This window comes from Lontra canadensis, unplaced genomic scaffold, assembly GCF_010015895.1.
Source record: "Lontra canadensis isolate GAN:19392208 unplaced genomic scaffold, GSC_riverotter_1.0 scaffold63, whole genome shotgun sequence".
NCBI lineage: Eukaryota > Metazoa > Chordata > Mammalia > Carnivora > Mustelidae > Lontra > Lontra canadensis.
In genome coordinates, this window is record NW_022631057.1 from 7,246,775 (window position 1) to 7,268,836 (window position 22,062).

General features: G+C 37.1%; 1 protein-coding gene across 2 annotated transcripts; it reads right to left on the bottom strand.

Moving 5' to 3' along the window:
* Positions 1–12,967: 12,967 nt before the first annotated feature.
* ZNF281 (zinc finger protein 281) lies at positions 12,968–16,255 on the bottom strand. 2 transcript variants are annotated; one of them, XM_032878211.1, is made up of 2 exons: positions 16,197–16,255; positions 12,968–15,970 (listed from the first exon to the last, which is right to left on the bottom strand). In XM_032878211.1, exon 2 carries the CDS (start codon positions 15,954–15,956, stop codon positions 13,269–13,271), a length of 2,688 nt encoding a protein of 895 aa, XP_032734102.1. In that variant the 5' UTR covers positions 15,957–15,970; positions 16,197–16,255; the 3' UTR covers positions 12,968–13,268. The 2 variants fall into 2 exon arrangements, with proteins under 2 accessions (XP_032734102.1, XP_032734101.1); XM_032878210.1 differs by having other exon boundaries at positions 12,968–15,974; positions 16,197–16,254.
* Between the last annotated feature and the right edge of the window lie 5,807 nt (positions 16,256–22,062).

The window sequence follows — 22,062 nt, forward strand, 5'->3', positions numbered from 1 at the left end:
CATTATATAATTTCTATTTGGGAGAAAATTATATTTCCTTTTATCTACTTATTAATATTTATTAAGCAAGAATGTTATGACAGGTTAACAAGAAGAGTCAAGTGTATTTATAAAGTGTTACATTTTGGGGAAACAAAATGAGGAAGGTGGTTAATATTTATACTAAATTTCCTTTATATTCATCTTTCCAGTGGAAACTATAAAAATAATCTGAAAATCATAGAGATAGAAAATAATCTTTTTCATGTTACAAAATTTGCTTCCCTCAAAAAAACTTTCCCACTGTGCAAATTCCAAATATTAGTCCTATCAACTACACACATTGAAAATTGCAAACAAACTGCCGAGCACAATAGAACAGACAGTGCCTAACTGGGGAATCACAAATAGGACACGGAAAGATTCTGTAAAAAAGAATGAATAAAAATAGAAACCCTTCATTCCTACACATTGTTAGCCCAGTTCTGCCAGTCAACCTCTTTTATGTAACTCAGGCAGAGTAGGATTCCTTGGGCCCTAAGGCCTTACTAATTGCAGAGTAATTTCCTGTTCTCTGCTGTGATAGTCACAGTCCTGAGAAACGGCAGGCAAGTATTTCTATATTTACAGGAAGAAGTAATCTAGAAAGGTCTAGCAGTTTCCCTGAATCACACAGCTTAAAAGTTCTGGAGCTGGGACTTGCTCCAAGAACTCGAGCCTCTGGACTTGTAGGCTTGATCTCTATCCACTTCTACTGAAAGTTGGTGCCAGGCTGGAAAGGGAGCACATAGGAAAGTGTCAGGGATGTTAACCTAAGCCTACGTTTGCATTCTTGCCCACTGTTTCTAGTGTTTCTCTGTTGGAAGTGTCTTGACACAAGTTTGTTCATCTGTAAAATGGAACGAATAGGATCTTGTCTTTCAGGCTCATCAGGAGAACTAAATGAGGTAAAGTATGCAAGGTCTCCAGCCATAAAGTAGATGTTAACAAATGTGAATACCCAAGAGCCACAACGGGCTGTGCCAACTTCCATGAGCAGCAACATTGTGTTCTTCAGGACGTATACTCTGTATACTAGTATACTCTATCCCAGTATAGCAGGGCACACAACAATCAGGGGTTCTTCTGGTTTACTCAGCTCCCAAATCAGATCTTCCAACTGATGGACTAGAGTCTCAAGTCACATAGAAGCCACTTTTCATTGCTCCTTCCTTCATCTGAGTCCATAGCTGCTACTGATCTGAAGCACTACTTGCTACTCCATCCCTCTGCCACAGCGGCATGCTGCGTAAAGCGATTCAGGACTTGCATACAGAATAAGACCTGTCTTTAAGGAGATTTCTTCTTTAAAAGAGTCCTGGAATGAAAGAAGGATTAGGTATCTCTTCCTTGACTAATTTATTTTTTAAATGTTAGATAGAATAAATCTATTTGAACTTAACTAAAACGCGCCCTTTTTATATTTTCATACTTATATAAATATGAAAATATAAAAAGAGGGCGTTTTAGTTAAGTTCAAATAGATTTATTCTCATTAAAGAAATTAGGCTAATCTTAAACTCTAAATTCCATATAATAATCCTAAATCTACCATTACAGTGACCCAGAAATTATCCAGAATACACAAGAATTATTAGAGCTTTGAGTAAAGCATACAGATGCCTCTAATATTTCATCAGTGATTTTTTTAAAAAAGTTTATTTATTTATTTTTAGAGGGGTCAGGAGGCAGAGGGAGAGAATCTTCAACAGACTCCCCATTAACCATGGAGCCTGATGCGGGTGGGGCTCAATCTCACAGCCCTGATATCATGACCTGAGCTGAAACCGAGGTGGATGCTCCATGGAAAGAACCACCCAGGCATCCCTCCATCAGTGATTTTAAGAAGCAGTAAGTTGGGGGAAATACTCCCACCTATAACACACAAGTACCATGTGGACTATGACATACAAGCATAATTACCAATGGTTTTTTATCCTCACGATTGGCTATTAGCACCCTAAAATCTCTTCCCCAGATTCACATTCCCAACTCCTTTGAGTTTTTGTTCCAACGTTACCCCTTCCAGGACTTCCCTATCTGAAAGAGCACCCTACTCACTTTGACTTTCTGGTCCCTTTATTTTTCTTCCTAGCACACCCCACAGGAAGCTCTTGTTCACCCAGCTCCTCCACGAGACTTTAAAGACACTTAATTGTGTTCTCTTTTCACCTCTACTCACCTAGAATAGTACCTGGCTTGTAGTGGGCACCCAGCTGTTTGCTCAGTGGATTTTTAAAAACCAAAGATTGTGGGGTGCCTGGCTAGCTCTGCTGCCAGAGTATGTAACCCCTGACTTCGGAGTTGTTAAATTTGAGTCCTATCAGAAGACATGAACAGTCACTTCTCCAAAGAAGACATACAAATGGCTAACAGACACATGAAAAAATGTTCATCATCATTAGCCATCAGGGAAATTCAAATCAAAACCACATTGAGAAACCACCTTACGCCAGTTAGAATGGCCAAAATCAACAGGACAGGGAATAACAAGTGTTGGAGAGAATGTGAAGAAAGGGAAACCCTTTTACACTGTTGGTGGGAATGCAAGTTGGCGCAGGCACTTTGGAAAACAGTGTGGCGATTCCATAAGAAATTAAAAATAGAGCTTCCCTATGACCCTGTAATTGCACTACTGGGTATTTACCCCAAAGATACAGATGGAGTGAAAAGAAGGGCCACATGCACCCCAATGTTATAGCAGCAGTGGCCAGTCGCCAAACTGTGGAAAGAGCCGAGATGCCCTTCAACAGATGAATAGATAAAGAAGATATGGTCCATATATACAATGGAATATTATGCAGCCATCAGAAAGGATGAACACCCAACTTTTCTATCAACATGGACAGGACTGGAGGAGATTATGCTGAGTGAAGTAAGTCAAGCAGAGAAAGTCAATTATCATATGATTTCACTTACTTATGGAGCATAAGGAATAATGTGGAGGACATTAGGAGAAGGAAAGGAAAAGTGAAGGGTCAATCGGTGGGGGAGACAAAGCATGAGAGACTGTGGACTATGAGAAACAAACTGGGAGGGTTTTGGAGGAGAGGGGGGGTGGGGGGATGGGCAAGCCTGGTGGTGGGTATTAAGGAGGACATGTAGCATGGAGCACTGGGTGTGGTAGATAAACAATGAATCTTGGAACACTGAAAAAAAAAAATTTGAGCCCTATATTGGGTGGAGAGATTACTTAAAAATAAATCTTTAGGGGTGCCCGGCTGATTCAGTTGGAGGAGCGTGTGATTCTTGATCTTGAGGTGGTGAGTTTGAGCTCCATGTTGGGTATACAGATTACCTGAATAAATAAAACTTAAAAACAAAATAAAATAAAATTAAAACAAACAAACAAACAAACCCTAAACCAAAGATGGTAACTATGTGTGGTTATGGATGTTAAGTAAATTCAGTGTGGGAATCATTTCACAAAACACATGTATCAAATCATCATGTTGTACATCTAAAACTAATATAATGTTACATTTCAATAAAACTGCAATAATAAAAGTTAACAAAATAATGCAAAAATGAAACCAGAAAACTGGAATTAAGGACCTGTGGAAATGATGGACTTTGATTAGAGACGAGAAAGGAAAGCGAAAGAGAAGGTGCTGGACCACTGATGAATGTTTAAAACATTCTAAAACAACTTTTCACTGAGACAAGAATCAGGACTGCAGAAGACTAAGCAGATGAGTTACTTGCTAACGAAAAGTACATGCCATACTACTCTGTATCGCCTTCTTTTCAGTTTCTAAGATGGATGAGACAGATGCATCGAATACTTTATGGAATGAAAAATCTGCAAATCTCAGTACCAAATTATCTCATATTTCTATGGCATCGTTTTCATGATGTAATGAATATCTACATGCAATATGCTGAAATGTATGATATTCAAAAACATATTTAGTTTGATTTGATTACATATAATGCAAAATACTAATGACTAATGTATCTGATTTCACTGATTAGCAAAAGCCTTCTCCACATTCTGCTTCAACATTACTTAATGCTTAATCCAACACATAGTATGCTCTCTGAATTTTGTAGTTGGTAGGTTATAAGCAGTTGAGAGATTATGTGATTAAAAATTATGAGATTAAAAATGAGCTAAATGGAGAAGCTATATACATTCCAAATTCAAGACTAAGCAGTTGTCCCTCCAGTTTCAATTTGGGTAAAAACATAATTGGGATCAAAATCAAGAAGAGCACTCAGCACCGTAGTTTCCAACTTAAAAATTATGTTTACTTACGAGAGCTTCTGGTAACAGTAAAATGCTCAATTTATTTTTATTACAAAGACCGTTTTAAATCAAATCAGCAAAGCACAACTGTAAAATTATCATAACATTTCTTTTTATCTACTCCTAATTTAAAATCCAATGATGCTGTATTTGAGAAAAAATAGGACTAAAACTTATTTATAAATTAGTTAAGGTAATAGGCTTCAACCAACATAAGGGTTTCATCGAACAAATGCCAGAGAGGAGTAAGAGAATTTTGAAGACATCCATTTCCAAAGTATAAACTAAATTTATGATTTCTTTGTTCTAGTCTTTAAAATACACTGTAGTGACCATTTTAAGAGAATAATTCATTTCACATGTTCACAATGTAAATACTAAATAAAGTATTTCATTTTATCTTTCAACAGACATTTCTGGAAATGCATTTTAATTTTACCATGTGAAAAATTTCAGCTTCCTTGAAAAAAAGATCTTTGACTCACATTTTATAATAAACCAGAACTGCTGCTCTCCAACATTTGAAAACCTCCAAAAAGATTTGAAGAAACTGGTTCTACTTTAAGCTGTATATGAACAAAGATTTCAAAAATACTATCTGTTCTGTGAAGCTCAATTCTCTAGCCATTGTTTATGAGAAATGAACTTTTTCAAACCAAGTCAAGTCAGGTTTAGGCAGTGGTTTGCTTCCTATTGACAGGCTAAACTTTGTTCCTGTCTCTTTTTACAATCTTAATAGCTCTAAACACATTAATCTTATTTATTGCCGAGAAATGTCCCTACCATCTGCTCCTGCTAGTATTCCATCTGAAAATATAATTCTCACTTAACATATTCGGCCCCAGTAATCTGTGTTCTGAGTATTTTATTTTAAAGCAAGTACATGGGAAGGGGGCGTTAGTGAGAATAAACTTGATCAGCTAAATAATTATTTATATGTAGCTTATAAACAAAATCACTAACTGAATTATGAAAGCCAATTCTACAAATATTTTGAATTTCTGCTCTCCTATTCGGCTGCCAAAATTCCAACTGATATTTCAGTACTGAACAATTTTAACAAGCAGTACTTTCAGTCCGTTCAAAATGTTTTTGTATTTTGGCTCCAGATGGAGTATTGGTTTAGTTGGGTGAATAAGTATAATCCAGAATGATTTCTTATTAAATTATAAAATGCATATTATTTTGGATTTGGAAACCAGAAAAATAATTTCTATCATCAAATGCCATGGGGAGCCTTGAAATTACTTTGTAATTATGTATCCAATCCTATAAAATTTTACTTGCATGTTATACAAGATTTCAATTACATACATAGATGAAATCAATAGGATTTAAAAGCAAAAAGTTCCCTCTTGTAATTCTTTGCTACTAAATTTTTAGCTAAGAATGAAAGTGTTCTTTACCTTGTATTAATCTATTAGTTGTTTGTGACAGCATTTTTTAACAAATTGAGATGTTCATCCATAATAAATTACAGTAATTCAAAATCTAACAGTTTACAAGACAGGAAATTTTAAATATTATTAGAAATGTATGATTATGCAAGATGCCCCCTTTTCTCCCATCTTTTCCTAAATACCTTTTCTTTTCATAGGTCCTACATACTAGCATTATCAGCAAAAATAACATAGTATCATTCATTAATATACCTTTTCTTTGTCAAATGTCAATTTGCTTTAGAAGTTTAATAAAATCAAAGAGTTAACAAACTGAAACACTAGTTTTCTATGCATTTCGCCAGTCTTCTCTAGAAATCTCCCCAAACTGCATTTTAATTTTCCCTCCATAATACATTACTATGATTCACCAGCAGTAAACCATATCAGATTACAACTACTACCAGTCTCTAAAATGTATCTCATTCAAATCTTTAAGATCTTTTACTATATGACTGTGGTAAACATGTCCATTAATATTAATCTTACATCCCTTTACACTTTCCCTTTACACAACAGTCCTTCCTTCCCTTTCAAAGACAAATCTGTCACAACAGTTTGAATACTTTCTTTTTATGCTATGTCCAACATTCTTATTTTATATTCAAATAAATCCTGAACTATGTTAAGTCTCATCATAATTTTTTCTTTACTAAAAATGAGGCCATTATAAAGACTGTAATGGTTTCAGATTACTCTTATAAATTTTCTTAGCCAAGCTTTTAAGAGATAGCCAAATCACTAATATTAACACTCATAAAAAATATATATAGCTGACTATTCCAAATGTGATTGAGTATAGAAACATATATGATATTTTAGGGGACTGCACTTAAAAGTAATTAAATGTTTGGAACTTCTGCACCACTGTCTCCCAAATTCAAAAAAATGAAACCCCACAGTAACTTACCTTAGAAACCACATAACCTTTCAACACTATTAACACAACTTTAAGATGTTCATTGAAAGGCTACTTAAACAAAAGTGGATCATATAAGACCAATTTTTTAAAATGTTTTAATGCACATATGCAGTACCATGAACCTTACTCAGTTTTCTAATGTTGTGGTTATGACTGAGTAAAATTTACATGCTGGGTCTATTAAATACATTTTCATAATAACTTTCATTTCTGTACTTGATCCATTTGCAAGATGAAAACTCCAGGTCCCACTTCAGTCTGCTTTCTAATCTCTACTTAGCACTTTTGTTATTCCGGGCCACTAAGAAACTGAAGCCTGGGAGAGGGTAGTTCCAGTTCCACTACTAAACTGATCAAGGTCATGGGTTGTCTATTCATGGAGACCCACAATGATACCCATTTACAGTTCTCATTATCTTCCAAAAAGAAGGAACTCTCTTTCAAATGTTTATACTTGGCTTCCTTGTAGGAAGAGCCTAGTTTATGCGCAACCAAACATAAAATAGTTACATTGCTGATCTTGTCATTTAATTTTGCAATGCACTCCTAAAAAGTTAATCTAAAAATGTCACTTTCAGACTTAAAAAGCTGTATCTATCTCAAAACTCAAGATTAAAACTTTAGCTCCTTTCATGTTTCCAATAATGCTTTTAAAAACAAGATCTTATAGAAAGTAGAATGAACAAATGAGTCAGTCACAAGTTAAAATTAAACAACCCTTTTCAAAATCAAAACCTAAGAAACAATAATTAATTAGGGAGTTTCCAACTTGTTACAATCACTCACACTTTTCCTTTGTCATAACACCATATGCCTTTATACTGAGTATTGTACATTCTCCTTTGGTGAGTTGGGGATGTAGATTCAGAGATTTTGTCTTAATTCCTAAATTAATTCTGTCTTAATTCCTAAATTCTGTGCATATTCACTTCACCATATATGACCATAATTTTGACTGGAATTGGTTTGATAAGTTATTTACAATTCTCACCAACCAATGGAAGCTGTCTGATTTTATGAGTTACTAAAGAAAAGATTTAATATACAAACACAAAGATTAGCCATCTTTTTTCCTAGATTGGGAATGTAAACAGAAGTTCACCACAGTTGTCTGTTAAGTTATTTATTAATTGTTCCACAATAGTACTAAAGTTCATGCCAAACCAAAGTACCTAAAGACGTCTGAACGAAAGAATGACAGAATGAGAAGTTTTTCAAAGCTCTCCTTTGCCCTTCTAGTTACTTAAATTCTTCAGGACCCCTGTCAATGCTGGAGTAAATTTATATTCCCTATTTTCCTGCAAACCTATTCCTTTCCTTCCCCTATTTTAACATAGTCCTTACCTCCCTTAACACACAACGTCTGCCCATTATTCTTTTACTCCCTACAAACACAGGAAACAAAATTTTCCCCGTGGAGTGTAAGATCCAAATCATTACATTTTTCTCCAGCTGTTTATCTACATTTCCCAAGAGATACCTATCTCAACATGTAACGACATACTTTTTAAGGCTTATCTTGCACAGTGTATTTCAACCTAGCAAGTCACACTCAGGCTATATGAAGCAGAGTTTTCATGTTATCAGAACTCAATTATTATTCTTTCTAGGCAAAAAGGTATTGTTTGGTTGTGGGCTTTCATTTTTGCCAATATTCATGCTTATGCAGGAAAGCACTCCTGTGCAGCTGAAGCAGTACAGTGGTTGACTGTAGTTATGATACACTGTTAACACATGTCTTTGTTGATGGAAAATACTGAACTATTGTCAAGTCTAGCATCTCTATGGCACTTATTATCAGATGAGAAACTGCACATAATTAGACTCAACTCATGATTTGAGTAGCTTACCATAAAACTTTATGGCCTTATGTAACCTAAATGTGTTCTATAAATGCTAAGTAACTAAACTGCATATAAAGAAACTTTTAAGTACTCTTAATATCTGATGCTTTTTTAGTTTAGGTATCCACTATTTGTAAAATAAAATTTCAGTATTTAGGCAGTATTCTAAGGCAGGGATTTTTTTTTTTTAAGTTTATTTTTTTTTTAGTAATCTCTGCACACCCAATATGGGGCTCAAACTCATGATCCTGAGATCAAGAATTGCACGCTATTCCCGCAGAGCTGGCCAGGGGCCCCAAGGCAGGGATTCTTAACCTAAGGTCCACAGGTTAAGAATTTTTAATTGGGAGGTTTCTTTTGGGAGGGGGGTGGTCCTTGTGAGCGTACAGGTAAGCTCGTAAATTTTCACATGCAAATATATTTCTAGTGAATGGGGGTGGGATGATATCAATTCTGTCATCTGCTCCCCAAGGAGTCTGTAACCCTAAAAATGTTATATGGTTCTTCGCCAGAGTGAGCCCAAGGCTCATCGAAAATTTAAATAGATCTACTCAAGTAAGTCATTCACATGCAGTCAATACTTTTTTTTAAAAAAGCAGAACAGGTACACAGAAGGAAATAATTTAAAAAGTGTATGTCCTCTTTATAGCTTAATCTCTTTTTAAACTCACTGTAATCTCAGAGGATTTATCTTAAGAGGTTTTTGATCAAAGGTAAGACAAGAGAATTCCCGGTGTTTTCATGCTAACGTTCAAGTAATCAATTATTAAGAATGTAAATAACGTAACAAGTGCAAATAACACAATTTTTTCCCTCAAAACCCATAAGGAACTACAAGAAGATTAGCAAACCACCACAGATCCTCTTCTGTGGTAAGGGATCCCATAACAAGAATATCCATAGAGTGCGACTGACAGCCTCACACAACATGATGCATGGATCACATAGCACTAACAATCTTGCATCACATTTTAAAAATCAAAATCTAGTCATTGTGGATTAGAAAAACATGAATACCACAAAACTCAAAAAATGATAATATTCAGATGTAGTTTACTCTAAAAATATCTCTCTCAAGTTCAGAACCTTGTTTTTTTTCTAACGCAAGTTCTTCAGTTTAACAAGACATATGAATCTGGAAATTAAGGATTGTATATGCCCTCATGAGGTCATATTGCTCAAACGGTCACCCAGTTCAGGCTTAAATGCTTCTACTTACAAGTAAACTACAAAATGCCACATAGCAGGAAGGAACAAAGTTTTGCCCTTCTTACTTGATTAGTGCAATACATAAAACTAAATGTGAGGTACCAACATTTGTATCATTGTTCACAATTTTAAAATATTAAAAATTTTAGGCACAGGGGTGCTTGGCTCACTACTTGACCTAGGGATTGAGTTCAAGCCCCAAGTTACGTGTAGAGCCTACTAAAAAAAAAAAAAAATTTAAAGTACAGATTTTCTTCCACGTATTTCTGCTTTCATTATTGAATTACCACACAAATCATGGACTAGCAACTACTAAATTATGGCAGTCCTCATCCTGAATGTACAACACAACAGTTTCCTATTTCATGCCCAAATATCTTAAAAGTAAAAATCTTAATTTTAAAAAGATCATATTCAGATAAGGACATTCCACGGATAGAAACTAAGGGGGGAGATAGGTGGGTTAAAAAAAAAAAAAAAAGTTAGCGTTAACCTAGAATGAAGAAGTCATCTGTGCAGAGAAATCAAGAGTTGGACTTGAAAGCAGACTCAGTGAGATTCTGCTTGGCAGTCTTGTTCAAGAAAATGTCCAAATCTAGGAAATGACCTTGGCAAAAAAGGAATTTACTTTTCATAATCATGTGGGCCCAAAAGTAGATATTTCTCTACAGAAAAATCCATGTTTATGCTTAATATAATTTACCATTTCCCTACAATAGTATCATATGCCAAAAAAAAGCAGTTTCAAAGACCTATTCCACCCATTAATATTTTTACTCCTGAATTCATTTATAGCCACTGAATTTTAAAGCACAATTTTCTGATTTTACATAGCCACTTATAATTAAAAGACACTTCCAAACATCTCTTCTGCATCTCTAATATTTATATGTCTTACTTTTCTCCTTCCGCTATCTATACTTTCAACCTTTTAAAAAATGGTTAAACTATGACTAATACTTTTTAATTCCTACTAGAAATGCTCAAGGCCGTTTTTTTGTGTCATACTGTTATCTTATTACAACCTTCTTGAGACAAAAAGGATTCATCTAGAACCAAAAGATACTGGAATCTGATTTTAAATGAGGTCTCAATAAATATTCTCTCTGGTATAATATTTAGGATAGGTAAACCCATTTCAACAAAACATGTTCTGATTTACATAATATTCAATTTCTACACTTCCATATATATATAGTACACCTCAAACACAGAAAATAGTCACCCAGTTTTCACGTAAAATAAACCTAGAAATATGAAAATACTTGAGCTCAAAAAAAAGAAAAACACCCCACAATAAAAATACAAGTCCCTAAAATGCAGTTTTGTAACACTGATGTGAATTATTTTAGAAAATGTCGTCACTAAAAAAAAAAAAAAAAAAAACCCTGAAAAATGTTACTGGATATTAAGTGATATCTCCTTTCTTCAATTTTGTGATTAACAGGTCTTTTATTGGTAGTAAACTAGAGCAAACAATCAGAATAATACATATGCAGTATTCAGTACACACAATAAAAGTTAAAGAAATTCAAAACCTGTATAAAACAAACACTGGAGAAAAATCATACAGCTTAAGAGATACAGTGGTAAAGGTCCTCTCCATCCTTTGATTACAGCTTGTACTCTGTACCCAATAGAACTTACCGCACTTACCAAAATAAGAAATACAGACTTTTTAGTATTGAGTGTATTTAAAAGGATTAAACACATTTTCTAAGAATCTTGCAATGACAAATCAGTGACCTTTAGCTGGTAAGCAGACTTAAGGGAGGAAAGTGGGGAAAGGAAATTAACTAATATTTTGTAACCATTTTTAATAATTTCTTATTTTCCAAACACTGCTTTCATAACAGAAGTGTTTTACACTTGCACAATATTAATTACTTTATTATACATGGAAGCCTGTGGTAGGCTGATTACACAATAAGACTGCAAACAACCAGTGGTACTTTTCTGACGTCAGAAGAGTACATAAGACTGAAACATCACCGAAAGTACATAAAAAACTCATCAGCATAAACATCAAAGTACATTAAAAAATATAATCAGGAAAAAAATACAATTGCTAAAAAGTGGTTTAGAGCAGAGCTACTGTCTTATCAGTAGCTTCAAATGGCAATTAGCGTTCATAGCAAGTTTTGATGACTTTACAAGACCCCTGTACAATACTGACTAATGCACCCTTTTAAAATGTACATTAAAGGCTGCAATTACACAAAGAGGTTCTGATGTCATTACTAAATGCAGACACTCTTACCCCTCACATTAGAAAAAAAACATCACTGGTTGGAATTACAACCTTAGTAATATCTATAGCTCAGAGTATGTGGGGCTTTATTATACATGGAAATCTGTATGTGTTTTATTTTTTTAAAAAGGTACGTGGGGGTTATTTATCCCATTGTTTAGTATTTGAATGCCATAAGGCATATAAAATGCCTAATGAATTACCTAATGGAATGTAAATCATTCTAAAATTGAAACTGTCCAGATAGAAGAGGAAACAAGGCAGGCTCAGAACTCTAAGAAAGAGGGTAGGTCAAGAACAAGAACAAAAAAACAGAAGTGTGGGTGACATGTAATAACACAGACAAGAGAACAATGTTTTAAGCCATGTATAATAAATAACGCATACCCCAAATTTCAAAGAATTATGTAATTCCAACTTGGGTTCTAATACTGGTACCAACGAACCACTCAGTCATCAACACTGCCAGATATCATTAACTTCTAATGGAACTACAGCCTTGTTACAGTTGGGATAAGGAGAGGGTGCTATTTTTTTTTTCTTCTTTTATTAAAGCTATCATTCCAGGCTTTGATCAAAGATCCAAGAATATTTGTTCTACCAGGCTGGAATGAACGGTTTGGAAGTTCAGAGTACATTTAAAAGCTGCAACAAAATATAGGTAGCCAACATCTCAGAATTTTGGATCAGCCTAGATGGAGACAGCAATTTGAAATGTTTTCGATCCCTTACTTAAAAATGATGAAATGTTTATCAGCCCAGATAGAGCAATTTGAAATGTTTTCGATCCCTTACTTAAATGATGAAATGTATATCATACTATCTGTAAATTGGATATTCCATTACAGTGATAACGTACAGAATTCCCATGCGTTATTACACTTTCCTGAGAGTAAAGCAATTAGAATAACCTTAATCCTAGCAACAAAGTTTTTTTTGTGTATTTTTTGTTTTGTTTTGTTTTTTTTTTGTAGGGTTTTTTTGTTTTTTGGGGTTTTTTTTGTTTTTTTTTTTTTTTTTTTTTTGTTTGTTTTTTTTTTGTTTTTTTTTTGCATTTAAAACTTTTGGGCTATTCCCTGACGATCTATACATGTAAATTTGATTGCTAAACATTGTCACTTTGAATGTCAAACTATTTTTAATCTATTGATTTTGATTAAAAATCATAATACAAACAGAGCTAAAATCACGCTAACAAAATAAACTAAATATGAAAAGTTGCATTGAAAGGGCATTACATTATTCTTAATAGGATCGTGTAGAAACATTCCAATGGCAGTGTTCTCAAAATAAAACAAAATTACATTAGACCTCCAGCCTGGTCACTTTTGGGACCTTACCTGTAACTTTGGCTGGTGGGTGTCTTTACTCTTGTACTACATGGCTCACTTACATCAGACATCATATTTGTATACCCTGAGAAATCTGACACTGAAGTCCTTACTCTATGGTCCACTTCTCCATTAGAGTTAGTGATGAAGGTCATTGGCACCCTGCTGCCCGACTTAAACTGAGAACCAAACGCTTGTGCAAAGTTCTCAATCTGGTACGTTGTTCTAGGCTCTATGTCTTTCTGAGGATCTATCTGGCTAGCTAACTCCTGAGATGGAATCTGAAAGCTTGTTGAGGACTCTAAATTTTTCTGTTGTTCCTTCTGGCTAGTCAATTTCTGAGATGAGGACTGGAAGGCTGATGAAGTCTCTAAATTCTTCTGAGAATCTATCAGATCATCCAGCTCCTGGGAAGGTGTCAACTGCTGATGTGTAGCATCCAAAGCAGATAAATAAAGACCTGGTTGAGATCCAAACAACATCCCAAAAGGAGGCTTTGGCAATGAAGATGGCAACACTGAGGTAACAGATTGGCCGAAACCACACTCCAAAGGAGATGTAGTGTATATCTGTTTTTCTGGAAATAAAGTGTGGTTGTGGAGAGGTGAAGACAAACTGACAAACTGGAAACCGTGTCCAAGAGTAAAACCTGCATTAGTGGATTTTTCAAAAGCCTGTTGGAGGTATTTGGAGTATTCTTGCAACATGCTTGCCTTATCATTCGAAGGTGTTTGGGTGCCTGGGCTCAAATTTTCTTCTTGAACCAATTCTGAGTGTTCTCCTGAGGTGTGTAAATCCACTCGTGGTTCCGTTATATTGAAAGGATCCTCTTTCTGGCTTTCTGATTTGTTGGAGTATTGATCCAAAATACTTTGTAAAACCTCATCAGGAATTCCAGACTTGTCATGACAAGACTTAATTTCAGCATTAAGAGCTGAGGAGTCAATAAGGGACAATGGGGTCTCATTGTCCAAAACACTGACACCTGCAGACTGAATGACGGACTGTTGGGAGACCATGTGTCCCACGTTTATAGAAAAGGCACTGTTGCTGCTGGCAGTTGGTAAATATCTTCTTTTCTTTGAAAACTGCATGGCATCATCATAATTACTACTTATTTGACCTTGTTTGCCACTCGTACTTTGGAGAAGACTAATGGTCTCCACACTATTATTCGATACTATGCCAAGTGAGCCACTTGGTTTCCCAGACAAGGACTTCTGTCCAACTATGTCTGGTAATGGTGACACAAAATTAAGGTAGTTTTTATCTGTATTCTTTCTGCTTCCTTTTTTAAAGATCAATTTTGGCACCCTTTTCTGTAGTTCATCAATACCAGTGCCAATTATGCCTCCACTGGAAGACACAGTAGGCATTTCTACTGAGTAACTCTGCATGTTTATATTATTAGAAATTTGTGATTCATTTGTTTTACCAGTCTTATGTTCCTTATTTTCAACAGCTATGCTTTTTGACTTCGTTTTTCTCCTTGAAGAACTTGTATTTCCCTGAGACAACACAGCCAGATTACCCATACTGTTATGGGTTGATGACCCAGGTTCTGCACTAGCGGCTCCTTTAGCTATGGCTTCACCACATGTGCGCCTGTGCTTCAACAGTCTATCAGTCCTTGAAAAATACTGTTGGCAAGTGTCACATTTATATGGCTTTTCTCCACTATGTGTCCTCTTGTGTCTCTCCATATGATACTTCTGAATAAACTTCATGCTGCACTGATCACATCCAAATGGCTTCTCTCTACTATGAATTTTCTCATGTCTCTGCAGTAGGTATTTCTGAATGAAACCCATACTACACTGGCTGCACTGGAAAGGTCTTTCTCCAGTATGAATGAGGACATGTCTCCGCAAATGATAGGAGCTTCTGAAAGCAGCACTACAGTGATCACAGATATGAGGTTTCTGACTTGGGGAGAGGATGGCACCTTCTCCATCTCCAACCAAAGAAGGTTTGGAAGATGCACTTGGCTTCCTCTTGGCTTTGATTCCCTGAGATTCTGGCTTTGGCCTCTTTGCCTTTTTGACATTAGTGTCCTGCTTTGGCTCCTCATTGCCATGGTGGTCATCAGTCCTGCTACTGCTGCTGAGCAATACGTCGCGGTGGTGCTGGGCTGGTTGCTGCTGGGCATGCTGGTGGAGAATACTGAGGTCCTGGATGACGCCGTGGCTCCCCCCATCCCCACCTCCTAGGCCTGGAGATCTCTCTTCAGCCCCAGCGAACAGCCCCCCATAGTGGTGGTGGTGATGGTGGTGGTGGGACTGCTGCTCCTCAGGATCTGCGGGTTTCTCCTGTTTGATGCTGACCAAAGACTGCAAGAATCCCCAGGAGGTCCTCTGCGAGGGGAAGGCCGCGGCTGACGCCGCCGGCTCCTTCTTGAAAGTCATGTCCGGGGCTGGCGGAGGGGGGGGCTCAGCGGCCGGGGCTGCGGAGGTAGAGGAGGATAACACGCACTGCGGGGGAGGGGCGGCCGACCCCGCCGGCCGGGTGAAGCTGGTGACCGGGGGAAGCCGGTGGTTGAACATAACCATACCCTGGGGAAAGGTGGGTTCCATCTCTGCCCTCCTGCTGCTGCTGCCGCTGCCGCCGCCGCTACTACCACCGCCGCCGGAGCCGCTACCACCGCTACTGCCGGTACCACCGCCGCCACTCAGGAACCCACTGCCGATTTTCATACCCCGGAGGAGGCCTGGCTGAGGAGAGGAGGAGGAAGAGGGAAGAGGGAGGAAAGGGGGTGGAACCGGGCCCCGGGCCGGGACCACCGCAGCGCCCAGGACCCCGCCGCGCCGCCGCCCAGACCGCAACGCGCCCAGCACTAATTCCCAGCCCTGTTGCCTCCGGCACCGGTACGCAAGGTCCTGTGACTCTTCCCTAGGCCTCGCTCTCTCCCTCTCCGGCCCACCGGCAACACTTACGGGTACCGCCGCCGCCGCAGCCGCCGTCGCCTCCAGTTAATAAAAATAACGCCGTCCTCTCCACAATGGAATTAAAAGCCTCCCTTGTACTGCGCAGCCGCGGCGCGGTGTCTGCTGGGAACTCCTCAACCCAGCCAGAGGGGAGCTCTGTGGAGCCAGGGCGCCTGCGCCACAGCTTCCGCCCGGCCTGCCTGTCAATCACTGGGGCGGTTGGGCGGAGGGGAGGCCCGGAGCTCGAGGGGTGGGGATTTGGATCCCCTGCAGAAAGAGGCTTCCAGGCGAGCAGGCGTGATTGGTGGGCTGCACTGACGGAGATGGACGTGGATGAGGGCTTCTGGGGGAGGACGCTCAGGAGGTGGAACCCAAGGGGCGGGATTACGCGGGACCGTAATGCAGCGTGGCTTGGGGGCTGCAGAGAAAGAGCCTGGTAGAAGAGGTGGGGGAAACTGAGGACTGAATGTGGGGGCTTTCTGTGCTTTACAGTTTGCAGTCCAGGTATGGAATCAAAATCCAAACCCAGAAGTGGATCACTTAGGGCACTTTTGGTTCTACCTAAAAGCAGTAAACTTCAGGTGCTCAACATTTATTAAAACCATTGCTTCTGTTAAACCTCTTAGTTTGGAAAAAGTAATGGGCTTTTGCATTTATAGGAGGAGACTGCTTTGAAACCGCAATAGAGGTACCGTTGCAAAAAAAAAAAAAAAAAGTTGTCTAATTGCCAACCTACCTGAAGGCTACTGGAAAAGGAAACCGCGTGTAATCCAGGTGCAGCAACCCTGTAAAACACGCCCACACACATACTTCATCATCATCAGAGGTTATTTAAATGCCCACATACCTTTTCAGTCTGGCTAATGAGTCTGTTTGCTATGTTATATTGTTGCCTAGCCCCTTACGTTACTTAAGAAAAACTGATTACTAGGTCCTTCTAAGATTGTACCAGGATTCACCCTGCCCTCCCCGAGCACAGAATGCTGAGAAACGCATGCGAAATTACGAATTTTTTCTGAAGGAAAAATTACAAAGTAAAATCTTGAAATCAGAGACCAACAAAAACCAAACAGGTCTTTACTCAGTGCCGAATATACACAGAGCACTCACTTTCAAATTAAGCATGCAGAAATCTAAACCAGCAACTTGCCTAACAGACTATTTATAAATCACAGTATTTTTTCATAAAAGAACTAGAACTATGACAATAATTTACTTACATAGTATATTTTCTTAATGAAATTCCAAGTCAAATTTCTCAATAATATTCCTAGCTAAATAACTTCTCATAATTAAATAATAAATGACTTCTCTGAGAAATTCCACCACTGAAACCATAAATATCATCCATTACTCCTTACAGGACTCTCTTAGCTTGCTTAAAAACTTAAAAGATAATATTTAATCATCACTTTGAGGTAAGAAAGAATATTTTTCTAATTCCATGCAATTACATATAAGCATTCTACCACTTAAAACTGTGAAACTTTAATACCGTCAAGTCTAGTTAAGTGTTAAAAGAAACCTGAAAATTCAAAAACTTAAGGCAGTAGTAAAATATTAGTCAATGCCTATGAGAAATGAGGCTGTCCCTTTATTCAGGGTGTCAGTGTTTAATGGTAAGCTGGGATGCATATAAGCTAGTCCAAGCATGAAGGGCAGTAGGACACTCATATGAAAAGCCAACTTTGTTCTTCAGTTATCAAGATAAGAAACCTGTCATTTCTCTCATTCACTCTGTCAGCCTTGAGATACTCCAAGCAGACTTACCTCTGTGTTGTATACCCCATATATCAGGAAGATGAAGAGACCCTGTAAAATAAAATGGAGGGAAAAAGCTGTTAACGCTAATCATTTCAGCAGTAGAAATATCTGAAATAAACTTTCCTGGGAACAGACAAAAGAAGACACACTTCATCAAGGTCAATTTATTTTTCTATTTTTCAACATTAGAAGCTGTACCTTGAGCATTTATAAGGTAACATACCAGCACATCACTTATAGTGGTGGTGCTGTTCAATTCTCCACAAATAGAAAGTAAGAATACCATTCCTCGTACACAGAATATTAGTTTTAAAAATCAGTATGCCAGTCTCTGGAAATGTCATCGAAGTAATCACAGAAATAGCGCTCAGCATCAGTATTTCTAAGCACTGTTTTGGAATACAGCAACTAGAATATATTTATTACCATCTTCAATGGGGTAAAAAAAATTTTTTTAATTAAAACAGCTAAATGGATAAACTTAGGGTAATAAATATGAGTAGTTTTTGAGGAATATTTAAAATACTACTTCAAGTTAAGGTAAAATTTCACATTACTACTTGGAAGATTACACACATTTTTATTGTAACCTTTGTAAAAAAAAAAAAGTTCAGAGATCTGCTATTTATTTGTCCTTAGTTTTAGAAAATACTTAATTGTAAAGTATAAAATAAATCTCACTCTTAAATCTAAAAGATTAAAGTTTTTAAGTAAATAAACTTAGAGATAATAGCAAGAAATCTTCCATGTGTTTTTGCTTTACAGAGGAAGTTAAAATCTATATTGTCCTCTTCTTGTTAGGTATTAGCAAACCAAATATTAGATAGAGGTGTTCTAACTTCTGGAAATGGCTCAAAAAGTTAAGAAATTTGACAGTTTCAAAAGGAAAATATTACGGGACTATCTTAATGTTTGTTTTATATCTGAGTACTTAACATCTTACAGATAATGGAAAAAATCCTATAACGAGATTGAATAAAACAGAAAAAGTTTTGCTCTTATTTCTTTTGTAATAGACATTATTTTTTAAGAACAGTTTTATTTATTTATTTTAAAGATTTTATTTATTTGACAGAGAGAGAGAGACAGCAAGAGAGCAAACACAGCAGGGGGAGTGGGAGAGGGAGAAGCAGGCTTCCGGCTGAGCAGGGAGCCTGATATGGGGCTCGATCCCAGGACCCTAGAATCATGACCTGAGCTGAAGGCAGATACGTAACAACAAGCCACCCAGGTACTTCAAGAACAGTTTTAGATTTACAAAAAGATTGAGAAGAAAGTACTGAGTTTGCATGTATCCCACACCCAGTTTCCTCAATTAATCATAATTTTACTTTTTTTTTTTTAAGATTTTATTTATTTATTTGACAGAGAGATCACAAGTAGGCAGAGAGGCAGGCAGAGAGTGGGGGGAGGCAGGCTCCCTGTTGAGCAGAGAGCCTGATGTGGGGCTCCATCCCAGGACCCTGAGATCATGACCTGAGCCGAAGGCAGAGGCTTAACCCACTGAGCCACCCAGGCGCCCCATAATTTTACTTTTTAAAAAAGAGTATGTATGTATGTATGTATTTCAGAGGGAAAGGGAGAGATAGTCTTAAGCAGACTCAATCTCCTGACCCTGAGATAAGGACCTGAGCTGAAACCAAAAGTTGGATCTTTAACTGACTGTGTGACTCAGGTGCCCTTCATCGTTTTGCTTTTTAAATTTACTTTAAAAATTTAAAATTTAAATTTACTTTTTAAATTTCTTTTTAAAGTAATCTTTACACCCAATATGGGGCTTGAATTCATAACAGCACGGAGATCAAGAGTTGCATGCTCTACTGACTGAGCCAGATAGGTGTCCTTGATACATTTTACGTTTTATATTACATATACATTTTACAAATGTATATTCATTACAATTAATCTTAGTAGTTTTCAATACTGCTCTCTATAGGATTACAGAAACAAACTTGCATTATATGTATTTGTATTAAGAAGAAAAACTGATAGAGTTTTGAACAACCAAAAGTATCCATTGGGTCATAAACTATTAAAAATTCAAACACAGTGGGAGTTTTCTCACTGTGCATACATGATGTCCCATAGCTCAACGCCAACACTCAAGTCCATCTTTCAAGTAGCCTTTCTCAAGGTCTACATAGTGCAGAGTGAATTCAGGCTGCTTAGATGGTACTCATTTTATAGGCTACTTGTCTACCTATATTCTAGATAATTCGGGGTGCCTGGGTGGCTCACTGGGTTAAAGCCTCTGCCTTTGGCTTGGGTCCTGATTTCAGGGTCCTGGAATCGAGCCCCGCATCGGGCGCTCTGCTTGGAGGGAGGTCTGCTTCCTCCACTCTCTCTGCCTGCCTCTCTGCCTACTTGTGATCTCTCTTTCTGTCAAATAAATAAATAAAATCTTTTAAAAAAAATTTTTTTTTAAAGAAAAGTGTCCTCTCATTTATGGCAAAAGTATAAGATAATCAACAGTCCTCCTTCCTTTCATATTGCTAATTTTTTATTTCATGTTGTGTTATATAGATATAAAATTAAGAGTAGGCCACTCAAATTTTACTTCTATTTATGAGATAGGAGTATTTTGCTTTGTGCAATAGAGTTTTTCACTATAATGTCTTGTATATTGAACAGTATGCACTATGATTTGTATATGTTAAGAAATTCAGCTGTTCCCATGAAGTCTATATGGTGCTTTGAAAATCAAATAGCCCTTCTACAATGTGTACCATCACTCCTATAATTTATCCATTCTGTAAATTCAATTTGCTCTAAAAGAAAACAGAATTTTTTAAAAAAATCACATTTATTCTCCATGTCTCGGTAAAGTGAGGAGGATATGGAGCATGTCCTAATATTTTTATTTATAGTACGTTCATGTTTCTTATTACATATTTTAAATTTCAATACATTTAACTCTTCAAAGGAATAGAAAATGATCAACAACAGAAGTCTCCCTTTTGAAAAAAGGATTTAGACAGAAAAACGATTTTAAATAAAGGCAGCTCCAATCTCAGAGTTTTCTGGCTCTTTCTCCTTTTTCTTCAACAGATGCACACTGGAGAGCATGACCAGCAATCCCCAAAATGATGACTTCAAAGACCCTGACAAAGCCTGAAACTTGAAACCACTCCAAGGAATCTCTGCTTTTCCTTCTTGTGGGTTGTCTACTGGATGCCACTATCACCTGTCAAAAGGTAAAACGTTAATAACAATATTAGTTAATTAGTTAATTTAATTGTATATGTTATATGACTGTTTTCCCCTCGGATTTTACCAACTATTGACAGTTGTGATCATTTAGCTCTAACTCTAGGGAACTTCATAACCCTTCACTACTGGATACATATTGCAGAATCTAAACAGAAACAGTGAAACATAAAAATCTTAAGCCATGGCTAGGAGCCACTTTTAAATCTTCGAAGAGAGAATACCTTTAAGAACAGCGGGGCGGAACCAACTGCCAAATTTCAACTGGCACTGAGGTTTCTGAACTCCTTACACGAACATTCTGTCCCACCCCAGAGTGAATACTATACGTATGCCACATTTCTGAAATGAATGACCCATCATGTCTGTTAGGTAGTTCTGCTATTCCATCAATAATAGATATGGAGTATCGGTCTATAATGGAACCAATTTCTCAATGTTTTAATCACAATAAAAATAACAGTAATTGGGTAGGAAGCCTCCCAGGTTATGCCTAGTTTCCTGTAGCATGTGTGTATTTTGTGGGTAGAAGCCAGGACTAGGAAAAGAACACAAGGGTATTACATCTGATATTGTAGGGGAGTTAAAAATAGAAACTTAAAGGATAGAGGGGGGGAAACCATACTGTATGATTTTATTTTCATTTATATATGGAACATTAAAAGTTGAGGCAGCTTTGTGAATATCTCCATTGTCAAAAATGTTCATTGAATAATGTCGGCCGATAGATTCAATGGCTGACATCGAGTCTGTTATTTTTACATGGATTGTTCTGTACTTTGGTAGCACACTGCCTACTCAACAATCAGAATAATATTAACAATGCTAATATATGTATAGCACTCTCAAAGCACTTTCATTTACATAATTCCATTTGTTCCTCACTACAATACTGCGAAGTAGG